The sequence below is a fragment of the Styela clava genome, chromosome 1 (genome assembly GCF_964204865.1).
Source record: "Styela clava chromosome 1, kaStyClav1.hap1.2, whole genome shotgun sequence".
Classification (NCBI taxonomy): Eukaryota; Metazoa; Chordata; class Ascidiacea; order Stolidobranchia; family Styelidae; genus Styela; species Styela clava.
Genome location: NC_135250.1, coordinates 21,142,226 through 21,165,915, shown reverse-complemented (window position 1 = coordinate 21,165,915; position 23,690 = coordinate 21,142,226). Strand labels below are relative to the sequence as shown.

Below are 23,690 nucleotides of genomic sequence, written 5' to 3'. Positions count from 1 at the left end.
CACCATTAAAAGTGTTACATCATAATTTTGATTCAGTCATCACAATACTAGGGGAAATCTAATTCCGGTTAAAATTGATGACATTATAGCCTTGTGGCGTGCGTTAGTCAGCAATCACTCGTGAGATAAACAACAGCCAGATCAAAAGAAGCTAGACATTTATCACACTAACTTCGGTAAAAACTCTATTATAGTCAGAGAATTTTAGCTTACTCGTGGGGATTCTGTATTTTCTCATACCCGAGTGGAAATATTACAAACTAGTTTTTCATTCTGGAACAAGGTTCAAAGTTTTGTATTAAAAATTTGGAATTTTTTCTGACTATCATTTTGAGTGAAGATTACGCAACTTTATCTCTCAGTTATGACAAATAAAGAGGTGAAAAGGCGAGAAAATGTGAAAGAAATATTACAGCAAGCAAATGGTCTATAGATTTAGTTCATTTTTTTTGCAATTTTGAAATGTATCAAGTTTTAATTTTTATAGAACTGCCAATAAATGGATTGTGATTAAACAGAATAATACCACTATCTTGTGGATAAGCATTGGTGACTGCTTCTGTCAGCAACTTTTCACTGCTTTTTGAGTGTTTGGGCGAACTTGTATAAAAAAAAATAAATAATTGCAGTTTGATTATTGAAAAATATAAATGTATGAGAAAAATTGGAACTCGAATTTGAAACTTCAACAATTTAATATACAATGAAGTGTGATATACCTTGAAATCCGAGGTAGGTGACGTGATTTACCCGCTGAAATGTGAATTTCTCCTGTTTATTTCTCCATTTCATTTTTTTTCTCTTTAGACATTTGCTTCAGTCAGATACATATTGTCAAAGTGACATTTATTTACAATCTTGACTTACTTGCCTAGCGTAAATGTACCGCTTATCACGCATGTTTGTTATCTTTCAAAACGTGTCAAAAAATCTTCGAATTGATCCTGTGCAGGCCGAGAAATATCCGCCATTACGCAACTCTTACTTGCTTTTATAAGTTCGGTTTGAAATTGCGAGAGTCTCGGTGTACATCGACTGCGGGTATTCGGAAATGTGCCGGGCGTTCTTCGATATTCACTTGCCATATAAGCTTGAACAAAAGTGAAATCGTATTCAGGCAACAAGCGTCTGCCTCGACAATGTTTGAACTTTTTTGGTTTAGCGTTTAAAATGGTATTTTAGCCATGTTCGACTGTCGTGAATTAAATATGTTATGAATATTTCGAATACTGAATTTAGCCAAGTTGAAACAGTCTAACTTTACTGGCAATCGGGCCATTTACTAATAACATTGTATGTATGTGTTTTTATTACGTTTTGTAAGAACGCAAGCGTGCCTAATCTATCCAGCTGTGTTCGTGTAACAATATATTATATGATATTTTACAAGTCATAAGCAGAATCCATAAGAATTTCCTACATTTTTATCAATAAAGCATGACGAATATAGCCGAACGGAATTAATTTTATTTGTGGCTGCAAGGATAACAAACGGTTTGTTAATTGTATTTAACTTAATCGAATTGTTCACTGTATACTAAAGTTATAGATACATTATATTCAACTGATAACTAGTGATAAATAGAAAAGGGAGTTTGAATATGTGCTGATCTTCTACAGTGACACACACTTGAATTATCAATGGAGTCTGTGACGGAAGTTTACGACGTCAATTTTCCCACGGTTGTTGCTTCGAATTTGTCAGGACAATACGGTATTGATGAACATGTGAACTTGACTTTGCTTCCTCCCAAATGCAAATGGAACTCCTTGAACACGGGAATGGCTTGTCTTCTTTTCTTAACATTTACACTGAACGTGTTATCATCCATTGTTCTATTTCGTGTACCACTGGTAACTGTCAGAGGAAGGAGTAATCCAGTATATCTTTGTATACGATTTTTGAACATTTGTGATGTCCTACAGGTGAGGATATAGTGTGAATATTTTTGATAATATCTTTTGACAAAGATTTTTGTTGTCTAGAAGGTAGGGGAGGGAGGTCCCTTTTTGCGTATTTATATCGTTGTCAAAACCTTTTATATTTGACTCAGCCAACCATTTTACTACGGGATGTTCGTATTTTTTCTTAATTTTTTACCCCAAAATTATATTTTGTATGGTTGAACAGGTAACAATCGATCGTTGACAAAATCAATTTTCATTTTAGGCGTTTTTCCTGATTTTGATGCCAGCATTCGCAACTCCAGAATGCGATTGGCTCGGTGGAAAAATATCTTGCAGTATAATGGGATTCATTGTCTTATTTTTTCTTCTCGTTTCTCCGCTTATTACAATTTTAATGGCATTTGATCGCGTTATTGCTCTTTACTGGCCTTTCAAATATCGAAGTCATCTAGGATTGAAGGTAAGGGAAAACATGCTGTGAATGTTTAGTTTTTAAAAATTTAAATAAGTCAGCATTCAGAAATATATATTTTTCAATGGGGTTTAAGTCTAAAATGAGCACGGTGTCTATGAACTATGAAAATATCAATACCCAGTACATTACTGCATTGAACTTACAATGAGCATTATCATAAACGTTTTTTTGTTGTTGGTTAAAACAACGACCTATCAAAAGTCTTCATCAACTTTCAGCTTGAAAAGGTCGTTAAGCCCGAAGGTTTGCCACATCATTACCTACATTGTACCTTCACATCGGTATGCATGTCATTTAAAAGGGCCTTGAACTTTCTGGCGCCATTATCTTCCCATAATTGACAGTATTGCGTGTACAATTGCGATATATAAGTTTATCGTCGGTGACAAATGACCACCTCAATTTTAATAGAAAATGAAAGTACAGTCCATAATAATTGAATAACATTTCCTCACGGTCGGGATTGGAGCTGGCCGTTTTCCAGACCAGACTTTCTATGTCACAAACATGTGTGAAAGTTGTGACTCGAAAGATTTTTACCTTGTCTCATTAAAAGGACAATCCTCACAAAAGTGTCAAAGCCAGACGACAACTAGATTTTCCTGAAAACAGTTTGTGAGAAAATGACATCATAGGATAAATACAATATGTTGGGATATTGCATTCCTGTTTAGGAAATTCATATCACTATGACATGCAATTGGTAGATTTGTGCATCCGATTATAATCAGACATGCGTAGACTTGCTTCGGAAAAACAAAATACGAAAGGTTGGGAATTAAATAGTTTGTTGATTAAAGTATGGCCGTGCATAACTCATTGGTATATCGAAAAGTCGAAGCTGGACTCATTAGTGACGTATCATTGTTTGAAAACATTTTATGTTAGAAGATAGCAACTCGATATGTTTAATAAACAGCCTTGTTCTCAGAAGACATTTTATGCATTCAATCAAGTGAAATCACGAATTTAAGGATAGCTTCAAACTGACCAAAAACGAACATACTAGTTCATACACATTCACACAGCTAATGTCAATTTTAACAACTTGGGTTGATACTCTCGGTTGTACAATATATACTTAAGGCTGCTCTAGACAGAGACTTGATTGGAGAATATTTTCAAACCCAAATAAGGATCTTATTCTTTACGTTAGTAGAATTAGAGAAGAGTTCTTTTCATTTCAATCATAACAGTATCCTAATTAACCCAAACTCCAAGAACTTAACACGATATTATGATTTCATACGAAGTTAGCATTATATTCAATGGTGTAACCAAAATTGTAACCTATTAAAATTTTATATTTACATATGAATATCAAAAAAAAAGCTTAGGGAAGCATTTTTTCTTGTGTAGAATTGATTACAGAGCTTATTATGGTTACAAGTGATTTTTGTTTAAAAATTCAAAGAAAACAATGTATTCGAAACTAGAATCCAGTGCAAAGGCAGACCCAAATGTTGACAATATGCTGCTTTAAAAACAAATAACGAGCTTCGTAATCGCAATTTGATATCCCAATAGAACTATTCTTTTCGTAGTTATAATGCGCCAAGCACAGGGTGTTGATAAACATGATCAACTAAGTGCAATTCATCTATGGAAAATATTTCATCACGAAATTTTAACTGCATGCAGGATAACGGCAATTTCCTGACGTATAATACGTGTGACGTATGCACATTTCAAATTGTTTAGCTCATTCGAACAAATACCAAGCATAATCTATTGAAATGGTAGTACAGTATATATAGGAAATAACAGTATGGCGGAGCTTAATTATTATTATCCGGCCTTATTTAAATGTCGCTTCCGTCGGTGGCAAATTGGAAAGGTAGAATGCGATATATATTGGTTACCTTACTAAAAAGCCTCTTTCGATTTTCTCTATAGGCAAATAGCATCATTTGTTGTCCTCTGACCTCTACGTATGTTTCACATATCTTTATTTGAGAATGAGGAATCCTAAAGCCTATTCACAGAAAATGTCTTTTCATAGATAATGCTTATTGTTGATCTCAATAAACGCTTGGATTAAATCCTGGTAATATCTTATAATTGTTCACCCCAAATATTTTTTCTTCGAAGCTTCTTGTCTTATGTTCGATTAGGATACGTTAAAAGATGGGACATGAGCCCTACCAAACTTAATATAGAGAGAACAAATCAAAAAATAAGTCAAATTACACCAGTTTAATCGACTGATTTGGTGGTACTGATGACTTGTTTATGTACCCAAGTGATTTTGGGAAGATCAGAAAGGCTCATGACAATGACTTTCGACAGGCCTGCGTTGACGATGATAGTTACGAATTGCAAAGTGAATAAGCTTGTACTCTTTGCACAATTGGTTTTGATTTTAAACGTTTGAAAATAGTTTTGAAAAAAAGTTTTATTTGTATCACGAAAGGGCGTGTCACAATTGTCTTCGACGGGACCATTTCACATGATGAAAAATCTTCAGCTTTTTGCTGCTTTGTGGCACTTGGCCAAATTAATCATGTGATCAAACTTTTATTTTCAGCTTTTGAAATTTCTTCTACCGTCAGCATGTATTCTTGTAATTATAACAACAATTTTGCCCATATTTGGTGTTGGAGAATATCATGTGGTCAAGGGAAGGAGGTTTTGTCTTTTAGACACAATTACAGGTGAGGTTTTTTGTTATCGTCATTTATAAGAGGGTGCTTCTCTACTAACAAGACTTTAGCCAAGTGGACACGGATGTGTACTACTGTGTATCCACTGGCAAAAATTTAAAAAAATTGATGAGTGAAAGTTCACAATTTGTTTACAAACCTATATTATCGATATCATACTTACGTAGATAAACGTGAAAAGATCCGAATATGATCATAGTTGTTACGCTCTGGTGTAATTTCCCGTGAGTGTTTTGGCTACTTAGTCTACTTACCGGTAGCTACTTTGCAGCATTCATATAAAGTTTTACAGTATATAAGTGTACTTTGCCAAAGGATACACTGTTAATAACATACCCAGCAATAAATGGATCTGCAGTTATACAAGCATTAGGAAGATATAAGGACACGTTTTATTATTTTTTTTCACGCTGATTGTCATAAACTTACTGTTTTTCGCATCTTCTCTTGGAAAAAGGCATTAGACAAGCGGCCAATGATTTTGCAAGGAGCCAATACGGTATCGAAATACACCCAATTCTTCGTTGCTCAGTATTTTTAGATACTAATTAGGACTCTTATCTCCGATTTATATTTGATCGGGTGTGATCGGATAAAAGTATTTTATATTTATAACATACGGCATACGCAATAATGTTGTACGGCCAATATCGATTACCTTGTTTACTCTTTACACTAATACATACTCCATAGATTGAACTGCTATGGGTCGCGCGAATGATACACATCCGTGACGTCACGCGGGGAAGCTGTTTTGGCAACAAAAAATGACGTCATCAAGAAAACCCACGCCGTTCATGGTTAGACGGCACTTGAGTGATAGATATAAATTAGTTTTAGAAACGCAATTTAGAAAATAACATTTTTAAACACTTGAAAGACCAATTAAGCAAATACAAATACTACATAATGTATGGAATAGTCACATTTTCATGCTCGCTTAACGTTGCCACTTACTAACAGTTAAGTTTTACAACCACGGAATCTCATTTTGACGTGAGTCCGATGTAATTTTGCGTTAGCACTAATATCGTGGCTAAAACTATTGTTATTGTTTCAGAAAATTCTCTTCATCGTTCCTACGTTATTGGAGTTCACAGTGTGTTTTTCTTGGCTCTTTTGTTCATGTTATCCTGCACTATAGCCTTTCAAAGTAAACTGCTGAGCATGTCATTCACAAAAAAGGTTTGTTGATAATTCATATTTGTACCTGTCCGAAAATTTGTATATAATATAAATATTCCGGAGAGAGTAAAGTCGTCAACACGATTCAAATATATATACGTAGTATATATATGTGGGGCTGGGCGTTTCGAAACACTGATATGTCGAAACGGCGCTGTTTCGACCTTCGAAACAGATAGTATGACGTCATAGCAAATGCAACCTGATATTAGTCAAGGTATCATTCGGGACGTACAATTCGAATTTAATATCAGAATTTATTCAAATATCGCGACTCTCAAATTGCCCATGTTTTGATTGAAAACATTTTATAATTATTTCATTTTATGTTTTATTGTAATCTAAGACACTTTTCGCGACGCGCAATAAATTAATGCCAACATGAAAGGATTTAGGTCAGCGACGACTTGAAGTACTCGTCGAGGAAGTTTTTGATTGATAATATTTTACAATTATTATCGTATATTTCAACGTAGTCGAGATAGTCTAGCTAGGTTACCGCGGCAATGAATCTAAAATCAAATTTTGTCATAATTAATCGTGTTCATCCTTAGTTTCGATAGTGACCGAGCATTTTATGCATTCTTGCAATTTATCCCGTATGAAATAGCTTTTAAATATTATTTAGTATCTATCGCAGATTTTACTGTTAGAATGGCGTCGTTGATAATATTATCGTTCATTTCGAGTTTGCGGTATTAATTTATAAGCAATAATAAAAGCATAACAGCCGACATGAAATATTTAAATCAGAGCTGGCTTGATTAAAAATAATAAAAAATATTTCAGTCTTAATTCTCCGTCACTGGCGGATGGAAATTTGTGAATCGGGTCCCCACATTTGATTATGACAATGATCGCATAGTGTTTTTCTGAACTGTCGCATAGTCCTTTGAGCAAAATAAAAATTAATTCCCCCCAGTAGCACAACAGTCAATATCTGTTAGGAGGGATAATTGTGGCGGAATTTAGCTCAACGATGTCGATGACGATAAACAGTCAGAATTCATGACGAAAATTAGCCGTGTCAAAAATCCGAGTTAATGTTGACTTTACTGTATAAATTAAAACATTTCACTGGGCGTATAGTTTTTCTTTTTTTGTGCTTGCCAAGATGCACCACAATTCATAAATATTGTAATATTTGATAAATAAGTCTATTTACTTAGGCTTAATTAAAGCAACAAAATAACTAATTTCAATCATGAATTCAATCATGATAATATCAGAAAAGCCCAATTCCTATGTTCCTCGATTTTCGAATATATTCGAAATCCAGATTCAAAAATACATTTTTAGAATGTCTTTGAAATAGTCTGTTGTGGAACTCCATGGTATAATTACCCCACTGGATCACAAGGATTTGTGGCATCGGATAAAGTAGAAAATGAGCCCAATTATTACATAAGATAATGGCAGGGACGTTTCGGGAACCCATGCTATGCTGCTTGTGAGCCCCATTTCTAACAATGACGTAATTCGTATTATTCTGGTGCCATTTGGTCACTGCTCTGTCATTAAGCAAAAACCTTCGTATCATTATCGTTTTATGCTCTTGAATTACTTTCCAATGCTTCCTTTTTGTGGATTCATTTCTGGGAATTGTGTGCCATCATTGTACATTAAATTCGATGGGTAATAATGGTGACATGTTTTACTGTTTGTGACAAACGTGTGTTTCGTTTCGTTTCGAAGGCAAAATTTCTTTTCGATTTCGAAACACCAGTGTCGACTGCAAGTTTTTTCCCGGATGTTCGACTTTTAACGACTGTTCAACATTATCTTGCCACATCTTTCCCGCAGAAAAATCCGCAATACAATATGTATTTTAGAACAAAGACATCGAATGAATAGAAATCGGAAATTATATGAAGCAATAAATATGCTGGTTGTGTATGCTCGTCTCGTCTAGCGCTATGCTTGTTCTGTGTAGTCGCAAAATCATACAGACAACGACAAAATATAAAAATTCGTAATCAATACGTTTGAATATATATTTAGAAGAGACCACAGCACGAGGCGTTTTCAGTGGAATCAGTGCGCCAGAGATTATATATAAGTGGAAAATTCTCCAACTACCCTAAATGTCTCCGATAAAAATTACAAAATTTGGGTATTTTGAATCATTACTATTCGCGCTCCACGAGACGTCTCTCCCGTGTTTTGCGTCCGCAAAAAGGTCATTGCGGTCATCGTTTAGGTCGAGGGGGCAATTTTCACGTCCATTTATTTTTGTCATGAAACTCATTCGCCTAGTGACGCCGTGATATTGTCATGCCGACGAATAAAATTGGAGGATTTGGGAAGGAAAGCGGTTTGTTAACATTTTTAAAACAATATTCTTTTGGCAATGTATAAATTCCTAAATTTATGTCCATTTTGTTGTATAGTATGTAGACTGACTAACTGCACGGCGTCCTTATGTCTTTTTTTGCAGAAGCCCTTGCATTAAACAAATTTTGGAAGCTCAAATGCTTTAAGAAAATTAAAATCAATTGCAATACCGCTATCTATATTTTGTTTAAAAAATTTGTTAGGGCCATCTGTTCCATTTGGAATTGTAATACTTAAAATACTCCTCTATGACGTCGTTATGACGTCAAATGGTTTTTAAGTAAGATAAGAAAGGAAAAAGCAAATCTGTTTTGTTTTCAAGTTTCAAAAACAAACGAATAACAGTCAATATCAGTTCAAACCATTTGTCACTTCCAAATGGTTTGTCTGATAAAGTAGATATGAGTCAGTCCTTTTATCTGCCTGTGGCTTGCTTGAGGTTACGACGGGGGCAGTTATCTTGGGTTTTTTCGCAACTTGAAATTTGGAATCTTGTTTTGCAAATAGGCTTCATTGTGTATATTATGCTATTGGTTTGGCTTTTTCGTCGCCATCTATTTTTTTCCGATTTCCAAACGATTGAATTAGTCGCTCTGATATTGTTTTGTGCTAATAATATACCCTTCTTACATAATTACGACTAGAAGTGAAAATAGCGAAATAGAAGCATTCGATATGTTTCACGGTGAACAGACGATGTGTCTTGGTTTTCTATATCGTTCAACCGCCTAATTGACCTTTCACCATGATTGCGGAAGTCGGGGAAAATGTACAATCAACACCGGGCAGGGCTGGACAAATTTGAATACAAATTCGGATTAAGAAAATCTCCGACTCCTAACACCAGATTGTAAAAAATTTGACTCCGACTCCAGTTCGAATTCGGAAAAATTAAATTTTTATAATAAAATCTTTGGTGTTTGCAATCTATCTTCAATAGACTGTTAGAGACATTAAGCCAACTCATTTTTCGATTTTCTGTAAAATATTTTGACTCTTGACAATTATTATTTCCTATGAGATACTAATCCCATCCTATCCCGCGTCGTATCTGGAGCATATGCTTTGTCTATGGCTTCAAATTTAAGATCTATAATTATGGAATACGTCATGAAGTTAGATTATATTCCATTATACGAATAAATGATCACTTTCTCTCACATCCACAGCACAAAGAATCAAAGTCAAAGGCTCGCAAAAAAGTATCTTCACGACGCACAAGAAATGCTACATTGACAACAATGGCAGTTTGCTGTATATTCATCATTTGCTACATGCCTTATGTGGTACGTAAAATTGAATCTTTCAACACATTTTTATTTATTTTATATTTGAAGATAGTGGTTGTTGGTTTTATAAAAATTATCCTATCCTATAATTCTATTGTTTTATCACAGATTCGGGTCCTCGTCGAGGCTTCAACTCTTCAGAAGTCTCCTACTATAATCACCTGGATGACCTTTGGTCTTGCATTTTTACAACCGCTTCTTAATCCTGTAGTATACCTGGGTACCAACGCAAGATACCGGAAGGAACTTCAGGTAACTGATAGTATATAATTATGTTTAAGAAACCCATTATATTTCGGTAAATTTATCTCTAATCACAAGAAACTTCGATTGCAAATCGAAATGCTTAAGATATGCTTTCAGAGCGCAAACTGCTGTATAGTATAAACAAAATACCAAAGTCAAGTTAGCTCGTGAACATTTGATTAAAGATATCATCTCCGGATTTCACAGTAACCGGCCACCGGTTTTCATAATGTGATTCCAAACCCGGATATACGGATTTCTCATTGTTCTCATATTATATCAACGCCATGTCGATGAATAATTGCAATCATGGCAATTTAGTCAATCAAGTACCCCACGTTGATTACTGTAAAATTCTATTAGATTTCGTTTATTCTTTAAAAGTGCACGCAGTAGTTTCAAGGTTTTCATTTTAGGCTTTGATAAAAAATATTAAAGTATCAGATTGGGAGACTTCTTCGGAAAGCGGTGTCACTCACAATGGCTCCAGAGGCGCCTTCTCCGGGTTTCGAAGACGAATTTCAAGCGGAGGTAAGAATTAAGAAAAATATTAATTTACCATTTTTAAACCTATGATTAATCGTCAATGCCAAATGTTTTCTGTTTGCTAGGCTATTTCCAATCCAAAATTTAGATGCACCTTCAGCGTCAAAAAATTCTAGTCATAGTCTCTAAACCAGAGGTTCTGAATCTGGTGGTACTTCGGATTGCAATCGAGATTTCGGCATATTTCTAAATTTCAGAGTCGGGGAATATTTACAATCAAAATCAAAGAATTCGACTCCAAATTCGACTCCATCGGAAAAAAATGCCGATACTCCGACTGCATAGTAGTTTAATAATCTCGACCATGGCATACTGTGGAGCATGACAGACGCGAGTGTCTGTCTATTACTACTCCTCGAATGGCGAAAATCATTTGCAATACACAGGCATAGCCTATATAAAACAATGTTCAGTATAAAGAGTTAGTATAAATACCTTTTAATAATATCTTTTGTAATACCAGGTATCGATATGTTAAAGAGTAGTCAATTATTACTACTCAATTTCGTATAAACCTATAAAGCAGTCGTGTTTAAACTTTTATGATCCGTTGTCCCCTTAAAAGGACTCTCAACCCTTATGATCTTTGCTCTTCTATAAAATATACCTGGCTTTCATCACCTCTTTTGCAAATGAATGAATGTATTACAGTCAAAGAGTTGAGCAAATCAAAGTCAATTCACTTTAAATTAATGTAGTCGTAGCGAATGATACCTCTTGAAGGTCTCTCTTTGTTCGTGGCATCCAGAGAACCGGGACGTGGTCGCCTGATCGGGCCGATGGTCCGGTTCGAAAAACCCTGTTATAGAGTCATTATGAGATGTAAAAATTACGTGACGTCATAATTCAACAACATGACTCCACAATACAAAAATATAGTATCTTAATATTCGTTGAAGTTGCAATAGGCCGACGGTTCTCAATGCCAATAACGATTTTGCGAGTCTGAAACGAAAGCAAATTGTTGTTTGAAATTATATTTTCGAAATTGTATTTGTCGCCACCAACTGCTGTGGGACGAAACTAGGCAATCAAAATATTTGCAAGTGACTCATTTCCGTGCGCCGCATTAAAACGAGTTTTCTTAATCTAATATATTAACTGGCTGTAAGATAGACCGTAGAATAATATACCTCTTATAGAATACTATCCCCCATATAAGTGGGTGCAGTGTTTTTATTTCGTAACTATAAAAACATACATAGTTTCGTATTCATCTTACGGTTGAATATATATTTTTTGTTATTGACAAAAGTCAATATTTGAGATTATGAATTAAATATAACACCAGTAAAATGGTTCTAGAGGGCTGTATGGATGCTTTACTGCAGGGGTCGGCAAACTACGGCACTACGGCGGAGCACTATAATCCGGCCCGCGACGCTCCACTAAATTATAGTAACAAAACATCCGTTTTGACGGATATATTCTTTAAACTAAATTATATTATAACCTAACAATTATAAATGTCACAATTACTCGTTTAATGAGCATATAATTTAATTGTAATTATGCAAATGGCAACAAAACTCAGAAAAGTTGATGCTAAGTGCAAAAGGTTCAATTGCGCTGAAAATGTTCAAATGGAATTTTATGAGATGCAATGAGAAAATAAATATATATTCTATTCTTGAGATGTATCACTGCTTGATTTTTATTATTTCTAAAAATATGTGCGGCCCGCCAATGACTTGCAACCTTAATTTCGACCCGCGAGAGACAAAAGGTTGCCGACCCCTGCTTTACTGAGTTGGATTTAGACAATTGGTTGAAGAGTTGGAGAAAATTCACAATCAACTCTTCGTCCCTACTCCGGATTGAAAAAATTTTGACTCCGACTCCAGCTCCAAACCACTAGGAAATCAAATTTTCATAACATAACATTAACATACTGGTCAAAAAACTTAGCAAACTTCCGGCACGTTTTGAGTTGTTGTAAAAAAATTCACTTATTTCATTATCATTAAAAATCTGAAATTCCGACTTCATAGCCCTGATTTAAACTTAATTCCTGCAGAACCAAGGACCTTCTTCGCTCTTAACCTTTTTTTACAACCAATATCTCGACCGACCTCCCGTCCCGCGGGTAAAATGTAGAACATAAACTTGCATGAAATACAAGACTTTGATAAGCGAAAAAGCTAGACAAACGGGCTACAAGAATTAATAAGCAAATCTCATCTTTAAGTGTAGAGCCATTGACTTCAAAATAAACCTTTTTCGATGCTAAAGTTATATTAAATGGAGCACCGATTAGACCGCACTAGAGTGGAGAAGATTACATCTTCATATTGACACCTGTCTACACAATTTAAATTGACAAATTCATATGAATACATTTCTGTATTAAATTCTTAATTTTCAACAAATTTTGTTTTAAAATTTTTTTTCGTATAAATCGGGATTTTTTGCTACGGGGAAAATATTAAATAAATAAATAAACAATTTAAATATCCCGATTTTACAAAGAAAAATTACGTTGGTAATTTGTTCGAACTCATTATTTTCAAAAATTTCTCATTATCTATTTACTTTTAGATTTCTCACTTACTTTTTCTCCCACACCAAGATTTTTTAGTTTTAGACAATTCAATTTTATTGGCTTCGCTTTAGAAAGGATATTGCTCGTTACGTGGAAAGATAAATAGAAATTCCGAAGAGGTATATTCAGTATAGAAGTAAAAATAATATTTTGAAAGTAAACACATGAATTCTGCGTAAAGTATTGCAACATTGCCGCATTTTGTGTACGTTTATCATTTCACTCGGAGCAAAACTCTAGTTGGGCCACCTAATGTATCTTATGTAAAATAATATAGATATTATAAAATAAATTTCAGGTAGCAGAAACAGCAAACGTAGCAGCAGGCGAAAAACTTTGGCGGATCATAATTCATTGAACAATAGCGCCACCTCGCCAACAGGAACGTCAAAACATGCGAGCGGGACAAGAAAATCAAGAAATTCGGCGTTTTTGCCGGATACCTTCATTGTACCGGATAAAGATACAAAACAAAAGGTATTGGTAATGAAATACACGATAGTTCGGACAGATAGACTCGACCCGGTACTCGGAGAATATTTGTTAATGAGAAAAAAATCGCATTTCTTCGGAGCTAATGAAGAATAGTTTACAAATTTTCAGAACTTGGAGATGGTTGCACCACTCTTTTTTGAATAATTCACTGAGTCCCTGGGGGCTCGATTTTTACCCAAAATTTTACGGTACTACGGTCTGTCACTGGACCTTGGTGTTCCTATATTATAGCATTGCTTTCTTATTTGTTAGAGATCTTCGTTTCCGAGACAAAAGAACTTAGGAGATGAAATTAAGTATAAGCAGAGAATTCGTGAACCGTCGTCAAGCAGTGGAGTAAAATCATACGACAGCGTTGAAAAAATGTTAATCACTCCTCCTGCAATGACTTCATCTTGCATGCCATTTGGAAAATCCTTCGTGTGGACATCAGGACAGCAAAAGTCCGGAAAATATGGACGTTCCATGAAAAATAATGACGTTTTTGACGTGGAAACGAACCGAGAACGTAGCAATACTGTTTCAGAGGGCTATATGCCTTCCTCAGGGATATCTGGAGCGAAAGAAATCGCTTACATAAGAAATATGCATAGAAACTGCTCTTCGAGTACTCCAGGATTACTGGAAGCACATACTTTCTTGGATTGTCAACACGGAAATGAAAATTCTGACGAAATTGAGCGTTTGGATCCTATTGACTTATGTGTGTTCGATCGAAGTCCAAAAAACTTCCCCGATACTGGGAGACTGCCAACAGATTCCTATTTTGGTAGTGACAATCACATCCACAATACGTGCGTTGCGTCTTCGAATAATAAGCAAAGCAATTCAGGATGTGATCTGACCGAAAGCTACGACGCTCCAGATGTATTTATCGACAACGACCATATCGCGAAGTCATGCTCTAATGCAATTGACTTTTTGTCGCCCAAAGCGGAAGATGACTCCGATATGATGCGTGTGACCGCTAGATCAAGTTATAAAAAAGCTTTGGCTATGAAATCGTTATATCTTCTTTCAAGAAAACCGTCGAAACGCGATAGTGGTGTAGGAGATTCTTGAGTCTCAAAATAACTTATGACAACACCGACTGATACACAATAAAATATAAATAAAATGGGGTTCCATTACATTTGAACCCACGTACATTTGAACCCATGACAATTGCACCTGTATGCTATTGCACCTATGGAATTTTTTTGTGTCACGGATAGTTAAACCCATACTAATCCTAACCCATGGGTTTTAGCACCCGCATATAGATTGAACCCGTGGATATACGCATGGGTTCAAATGTACATGGGTTCAAATGTACGGTCACCATAAAATGGCTATCTAGATTACCTGGTAATTCTAACTGCCTACCATCTAAAATTCAAAATTTGTATAGGGGCGAATTTATTGCCAACTGACAAATTGTCATGGTTCAAAAGCTAAATATAAACAGCAGGCCGCAAATCGCATCGAAAATCTATAAAATTGGATTTCCATCTCTAGATCGGAAGGGGGGAAAGGCAATAAGACGTATAAATGATATGGCGGACAACTGAATTTCGCCTGGTTACCAAGCTTCAGTAAAGCCAGTCAATTGTTAAATACAAAATTAAAATCCCCATTTTCAGTCTTTATGCTACAATTGTAGCATCTAGTATCTTTTCGGCGTTATTCGTTAAAAAGTGTTCAGCATCTTGTTAACACCAGTAATTACCAAGGCCATGAGAGTCAAAACAGACCGACGATTATTGATCATATGGGTGCACTGTTACAATCATATACGTTTATTTATTTACGTTGTATAAACGAACTATTTGATTCATTCGTTTTCATTAGATTTTAATGCGAAAAGGAAAAGTTGAATCAATCAGATGCGTCATGCTTGAAATTCATTAGTCAGCATAGTTTAAAAACATCATCTTGTCATAATATATGTCATTGTTCTTCGATGACATTGTAATCGATTTTTGTTGAAATTTTTGTTATTTTACTACGCATTTCTAACAAAGCAATTCACATAGTATTGTCAGTGTTTTTAATTTTACTTACTTTTGTGAAATATCATAATTCTGATTTTCAATTGTATAAAAAAGACCACAGCATTTTTGTAAACGCTTTTGATAAACCATTCACCAGCGTCCTGTGGTGTTTTGTACAACGGTATGCTTTTGCTCTGAGCTGATTTGTGTACCCACAAAGAAGAACACAATGTGAGGATATCCAGGCACTGGATTACTTCGACGAAAATGAGATCTCTAACTAACAGTATCAGCGTCGCCAGGACAACGTCTTATCCTTCACAGTACATGCACCAAAATTACTCTAAACTAAAGCTATTACGGAATCTATTGGGAATATTGGTTAATGATATACACTGTTCTTGGGAATTGGCTTCGAGTTACACAGAGATTTATTTTCAGTCATTTACAAATACTCTGACTTATCATAATCCAGACAAAGTCAACATCGGTTAAGTCAATCTTATTTAAAGCGAGATGGATATCGTTGTTAATTGCTACAAAAGTACCAATAAAATCAATAGATAAGCTATTTTATCGTAATCGGTGATATGATGTATATTTTTGTGTATTCATGCACAGGCAAGCTTTTTCACGGCAATAATCCCAGATGTTATATAAAATACTGCTGTCATATATTTCATATCGTACGCTTAGACGTTTTCTCATTGAAAAGTATGTCTACATATTAGTGTAGGCATAAAAGTAAGCATCGTTTCTATCGCCCATTGAGTTTGCTCAGGGATCAAGACGCTTTCAAGATTCCCAAAAATCATACAGTTTTTGTATTTTTATGTTTGCTTTTTCTGAATAATCTAAATAAATGATGTTACTGTGAGTCTTGTTTTTTTGTGTTAACTTTTACTTGTGATTTCTCAAAGTGTGGAAAAGTGATAATACAATAAATCTGTCAGTTACCACGAACTGCATAGAAAATCTCGAGAAGACTGTGTAAACAATGCGGTCGTATATCTTTAACGCTAAGTCTTGGTCTGTTTTCGTAACTTCAAACAATTCAACAAAAGGACATTTGGTCATTGAGTCGGTCCAATGACCCTTTAATGTTTAGTGATATCGAAATTATTTTACTTGAGCATACAAACTCGAACTTTGTCTTCTACAAAGTGACGGCGTACTGCGATAATGTGATTGACAACACTGCCAAATGAGTTTTTTGATTTGAAACTAGGAATCGTATTTGCTCAGCGCAATCCACAACGTAATTTAGACATGCGAAAAAGCTCCAGTGACTGAATGGTTGAAATTTGTGCCTATAACTCGCCATGACATTTATTTAAAACACATATTTTAGCCAAGTTTTCGTGCGAAAATGCAAATTTTTTTACATGTTGTGTTTTAATTTTGCTTGGTTTAATTTGCGATAAGGTATTGAAGGTAGAAAATTTCTCTACATTTGGCAGTGAATTATAAGATGATGGGTTTTAATAAAGTCGAAACGGAGAGATGAAACAAATTTCCTAGTGACAATTGACCCTAACCTTACGACAATATTTATATTTTAATGTGTTCCATGTTGTGCGACCTAAAGAGTTTGACGTTTTCAATTTAAATTGGAATTTAGAAATGAAACTCGAGCTTTTTATCACAAAATGACTATTTTGGGTTATGAAAGGCTAATGTGATTAAGCAACTGTTTCAATTGTGGGGTAACGTGTGGAAGTGGTGTGTATAAACACTATGAATGGGATGACTATCTATTCAGTATGTTTGCTTTGGTCGTATCTGTTTCAGATTTGAGAGTAAAGTAAATGGTACTCGAGCTGCGAGACACAATGGAAATATACAACAAATGTAAAAAGCGATTCTGAGTGTTTTCACATAACAAAAAGAAACAAAGGCAGCAGTCGTGTGAAGAGGCTTCGTGAAGAACAATAGGTATACAGCGAATCAGTATCGTTCCAAAGGCCCCGGGACGAGAGAGACGCGCTAAGCCGGCCGTTGCTATGAGTGATATTTCCATTGTCAGGAGGGATGGGAGATATCTGTTTGTATCAAAAGTATCAGTCGGTATTGCTGGTATCAGCATGCGCAAATAAGATCGATTTTTGGTATAAACATTGTATAACGCTGATTTTGTCGCGTTTGAGATTCCAATTTGTACGCAAAACACTGCCATATGTCTCAGGTCTCCGTCAGCAGGCTTGGACAGCCAGACAAAGGGGTGGGTATGTTACCTAGAATAGAGCACCCCTTGTCTAGGCTAGGAAACCCGGAAACAATGTCGGTAAGAGGCATTAGTCGAAGTGGCAGCAGAAATGAAAATGAAGTCGTTCAAGATACCTCATCCCAAAGAGGAATGGTGGTTAGAAGATCTGCCCAGTCTAGAAATGGATCAGCAGCTCATAAAAAGGTGTTTTCACCTGTTCCATTAGACGCCATACCAGAGGGCGTGAAAGTTCAGGCTGCTACAGATCAAACCAAGCCTCGGCTTCCAGTTTTTGGATCAAATAGAAATTTTAGCAGAGCAGAATCACGAGCTAGCAATGTCAGCCGCATGAGCACAATGTCACGACCGAGCACCAGAACCAGAATTGAGATCGACGAGCTCGAAGCCATACTGAAAGAAAAACTCAAAGCAGGAGGATTTTTTGCTATCAGGCAAATGTTCAAAAACAACGACCCAGAAGGTAGAGGGAATGTAACTACAGAAGCTCTCTTACATATAATGACATCTGTACTTGGCCGATTGATTTCACCTAAGCAATACCATATGCTCTTGAAGCGACTCCATTTGGACGAACGTACAGTAATAAAATTTGATGAATTTTACAGCCAATTTCGAGAAAGTGTATCATCAGAATATCCACGCTGGCTTGATCCAATTGCTCGAAAACAAGTTGAGCGATCCCAGATGACCGCTTCACAAGTTCATGCTCAATTAAAAGAACATGCCAAACAGAGATTTTTAGATCTGGCAGATTTGGTTCCACAAATGAACCCAGGTGGATCATCAAGTATTATTCAACCGGAGTTTCGCAATGTTCTCAACAAATTAGGATTCTATATGGACGAACAAGAGTTTGATAAGTTATGGAAAAAATACGACATGGGAAATATTGGTGTGATAAATGCCCAAACTCTGCTTAAAAAGTTAGGAATTGAGTTCAGAGAGGAAAGGAATACGCCGCCAGAGAAGGGAGCTTTGGATCTCAGAGAAAAGAGTCGCTCAAAGTCAGCTACTCAAAAAGAAAAATCACCGCCATCCAGTGCTCGTTCGTTACCAAGAAGCGAAGTAGAACGAAAAACGTCAATCAACATAGAGCGTTGGCTCAAAGACAAGTTTAGAGAAGGCTTCAATAGAATGCGGTCCGAATTCCGTAAAGCTGATCCGGATAAGGTGGGAACCGTATCAAGAGATAATTTTAGAAGAGTTTTAGCACAGATGGATCTGTATCTGCGCGAGGATTCCGCCCTCAACATGTTTTTGGCGCGATGTGGATTGTCGGAAAGAGGGGACATAAATTACGTCCAGTTCCTGACAAAATTTCAAGATCGGAGTGAAGATGGAGTTGCCCATGCAATTCTGTCCAACCCAGAGCACAGATTTAATAAAGATCCTCGAGCAGTTACACCAAAGTCTACCGTTACAGCAGTGGAATCAAAATTGATGACTTTATTTCAGTCAAACTTCTTGGCTCTTCTTGGAATGTTTCACAAAATTGATAAACACCATCAAGACATAATTTCACAACAAGAATTCAGAGCAGCCATAGAAAGCCGATTCCAAATTGAAGTATCAGATTCTGAATTCGAGATGTTCATGGAAAACGTTCCTTTAGACAAGGACGGAAATGTTCGTTATCCAGACTTCATGGCCCAGTTCGATGCCAAAAAGGGAGCCCCTAGTCTATGGGGAGGTAAATCAGTTGCTACTATTGCAACTAACAAAGAGAAACAAAAACGTTCGCTACCTGCAGTCGATAAGCAACGCTCCGTAGAAGAACTTCATGATATTTTGCGAGACTTGGTGAAAAACGATATGAATAAATTAGAAACTGAATTCAGAAAATTAGACGAATACAACTCGGGTAGACTCACGCAGGAAATGATGTACAATCTGCTCCACAACATGAATATACAGCGACCTATGACCCGAGGAGAAATTAGACGCTTGTGGGACACATACATAATCAACAAAAACCGCACGTTCACTTTCCTGGAATTGATCAGGTTTTACGGTCACTCGCAAAAATCGGCTGCCTTTCCAAATGCTAAAATTTCACCACCAAGACGAGGGGACAACGATTTCATGATGCGATCACGAAAGCTGAATTGCGATGCTGACATGCTGGAAGATAATTTGAGGGCAAAGGTCGACTATATGTGGGAAGACTTGCGAAGGGAATTTGTCGACATGGATCCGTTTCACACTGGTTTCGTATCAAGAGAAGAATTTCGTGATTTACTCATAGAATTATGTGTGCACCTTACGAATCACGAAGCTCAAATGCTCTGCGACCGTTTTGACACAAATAAGGATGGTCGAGTTTCGTATATTGAATTTCTGAAACCATTCGCTCTGCGTAGACAAGTGTGGCGAGAAGGAAACAACATGCTATCGGTACTGACCCATCCTCAGGTTAGTATATGACGACTAGACTAACTAAGTTACCCAATTAAATTACGTATAACTTAAAGAGAATAAAATGGTAATTTCTATTTGAAGTATTTTCAAACTTTGATGTTGAAACTTGCGTGTGAAATTAAAAAGTCATCTCAAATGCTTCAAAACAGTAGTTCTCTAATTTTTTGACAATTCACCGAAGTTAGTACACTTGTATGATTTTTCTTGTTCAACAGTCAAATAACGTGATTGTAGATGGGTGTGGATTGTCTTATTTCGCTTCAACAGATGACCAACCATATAAAAACTATTTGCCTAACATGTACTTTCTTTCACAGGCGGAGCTGCCCACGTCAATGATTCCAGGGAAACCGATAGGTGGACTGGAAAACGTTACATCGAAGCTGAAGCAGCAATTAGCTGGCGACTGGCGTACGTTGCGCCGAGCTTTCAAAAAAATGGACATGTCATCAGATGGAATGCTTACCCTTCCAGAATTTCGTAGCGTGCTAAAACTGTGCAACGTAGTGTTGGACGAAGACGAAGTGTATCATGTTCTTTCTCAGTATGACAAAGATCTTGAAGGAAAAGTTGACTATAAACGATTTATGTCTGATACAGTTGGTGTGCGACCAGACACACGAAAATCAAACGTTTAAAATGATCACAAATTATTGAATATAGAGTTTTGTGGCAACCTTATATTTTTGAAGCACAGGAAAATATCTAGTGAAATGAAACCTTCAATTATTGTTTGATGATTTTATGAGAATATAGCGACTGGCCAAATAATTTGAATATTCGAAAGCAACACGTATTGCGGAGTATTCGAATCATATATTTCGTAGTTTTTGACTCAGACTTACAGGTAATTAGGCCCAATCTTATCGTCTTTCAACTCTTGAACGTTTTTCAGGTTTGTAATCTTACTTATTAAACGCACATTAAAAATTATTACTTTTAGAGAAAATCTATCATATACTTGTTTTGATATTGGATAAATAGATTTAATTATGTAACAACCCCCGAAGCGATTAAGGTCATCTCTGATCTATAAAATCAGAGGATGACGATATGAGAATGATGGTGAGTTTCTGTGGCTTTACCCAAATTAATTTGCAAAAAATCAAGCAGTTCACGTAGTTTATTAATTTTTTATTATGTATATTTTTATCATGTTGCACTTATGTAGAGATTTTTGTGGAAGAGAGCACAATTATTCATTAATATATATCGATTTAATGTGATTCACTGTTGATGTTGGTCAACGAAACAATTCCTCTGCTGTTTTTTGTTAGCACCAATCAATTTGAATGTGTGTCTTCATAAAAATGAAAATGTTATTTATTACGTAGTACAGGGTGATCCAAGGTTGTCGGCCTCGCGGGCCACACTATCATTTTTGTATTGTTCGCGGGCCACAATAGTGCCGAGAAAAGGTAAATAGTACAATACAAAACAAACACTTTTATTGTCCAAACACATTGATCTTCATTTGTCATTTATTAAGCTAAAACGTGCAAAAATCTTACTATATCCACATTTAGTTCTACATTTCAAACTCTTCATTACGAAGAATGTACCATAATGAGAAAATGCCGTATTAGATTCTCACCGACACAACTTACAAATAAGTTAAGCATTGTGGTATTTGCCCTCCCATATCCAGTAAAAAATATGTGTGAATTGGTCAGCTTTCTTTTCGAACTCATTGGTTACAAAATAGCTTACAACTTAATACATTTTTTGTAATACTTTTTAGGCTGGTTGCAAAAAAACACCCGACAGGAATTATATTGTTCGGCCATTACGTTAATATTTAGTTATCAGGCATAATAGATTCCTCATTTGATTTTTATGTTTCCATAAAGCCTATTTTGCTAGCATAATATATTCCCGGCCAAAAACTAGAAAGCCAGTTACAACTTAGACTAGCGAAGCACATTATTCAACTTCGCTAGTAGCCTCCGCTAGCCATAACACTTGTCAATTCAGTGACATTGGTGATGTAACAATATGGATATTTTTATGACGAAACAACACCAAATGCAATTTTTCGTTTACTCTCGCGTAGTATAATCACTTTCGACTACCGGGGATTTTTAAACACGTACGATATATTCTAAATATGTTTACATCAAAAATTCATCGTTCGAAACTGTACGTTGCACCCACTAATGTTCTTTTATAGTACAAATACATTTTTTTTATTGTAGAATAAATGCGGCTGAAAACTAATAGCAGAACAAAAAAAAATTGCGAGGTATGCAAATATTGAAATGTTAAAACGTTTCGAGTTACAGCGAAAACCTATTTATTTTTCATGATTTCAAAAGACATTCACACATTATCTATACCAGCATGTGATTAGAATTCTATTTGGTAATATTTTTTTCAAATTTATAAAGCTTTTACTTATCGAAAGTTCAATAATTATTTTCTATTATGGAGAAAGTTAAGCCAGTTCAGTTATAAAAGCTAGATTCATAGAGATTTTAATGTTACGAAATCCGAATCTTTTTTTTTCTAAGACCTAAGTATATATATATTATTTGAAACACAAGAGATTGTTTGTAAAGCACATTGTAATGTTTCTATTTTTTATTCATCGAAGTTGTGGAAATGTCTTTCCAAATGTTTTCCTAACTGTATATGTTACAACTTTCTCTTCCGTTACTTCAGTCGGGGTGGCAAGGCAACGAGTATTATTGAGAATAAATTTTTCTTTCACTATAGAAAAGTTAACACCAATTTTATTGACGATTTTAAAGTTTTGTAAGTAAAAATATTCTATGGCACATGTTGAGTATTGTACTATTGGGTCTTGATTGAGTCCTTATACAAAGCAAGGCGACCATAAATCTCGTCGCCTAAATCCGACCAGTTTGACATAGTACGTTGTCGTAGAAGTAATGGAACACCTAAAATGGAAAATGGATCATGCAAGCATCTAGCCACATCCGAATCTGGCGCTCTTTTAGTGGAAGAAGCTTTTGTTGACTTCTAAGTAATAGTTCATTTAAATGATCAAATTATGTTTACTCGACAATACAAATCTGTTTAATGTTATAGTATATATTCGAAATTAGTTAAAAACCATCAGCTTGAATTGAATATATGAATCTACGGGATCTGAATTTGTGTTTACGCAAATCGAAGACAAACACAAAAGGTTAATAGAAAATGTGAAAAATTCTGATTTCCAACAAAAATTAAAACCAGCCTTCATAATTTTGGTTGAAAAATAATGCGTCAATCCCATGGAGCAGGGGTCGACAAACTGCGGTCCGTGAGCCAAATGCGACCCGTGAGCTAATTTGTTGCGCCCCCCAAACGACCCGTCATTTGATACATAAAACATAAAAATTGATCCTAAAATGATTATTGTCACTACACGGATTTATGTGGTA

The 23,690-nt window shown here is 35.6% G+C and overlaps 2 protein-coding genes across 2 annotated transcripts; both read left to right on the top strand.

The window, feature by feature from the left end:
• The first annotated feature begins 608 nt into the window (after positions 1-608).
• Positions 609-16,533, top strand: LOC120348506 (uncharacterized). Its single transcript, XM_039418647.2, has 10 exons — positions 609-732; positions 1,621-1,926; positions 2,171-2,368; positions 4,911-5,037; positions 6,107-6,231; positions 9,735-9,851; positions 9,963-10,106; positions 10,517-10,631; positions 13,487-13,665; positions 13,936-16,533. Exons 2-10 carry the CDS (start codon positions 1,642-1,644, stop codon positions 14,743-14,745), a joined length of 2,100 nt encoding a protein of 699 aa, XP_039274581.2. The 5' UTR covers positions 609-732; positions 1,621-1,641; the 3' UTR covers positions 14,746-16,533.
• Positions 16,534-17,629: 1,096 nt separating this feature from the next.
• Positions 17,630-23,261, top strand: LOC120325383 (EF-hand calcium-binding domain-containing protein 6-like). The gene is made up of 2 exons (XM_039391489.2): positions 17,630-20,295; positions 20,619-23,261. The coding sequence occupies exons 1-2, from the start codon at positions 17,833-17,835 to the stop codon at positions 20,937-20,939; spliced, it is 2,784 nt and encodes a 927-aa protein (XP_039247423.2). The 5' UTR covers positions 17,630-17,832; the 3' UTR covers positions 20,940-23,261.
• The last annotated feature ends 429 nt before the right edge of the window (positions 23,262-23,690 follow it).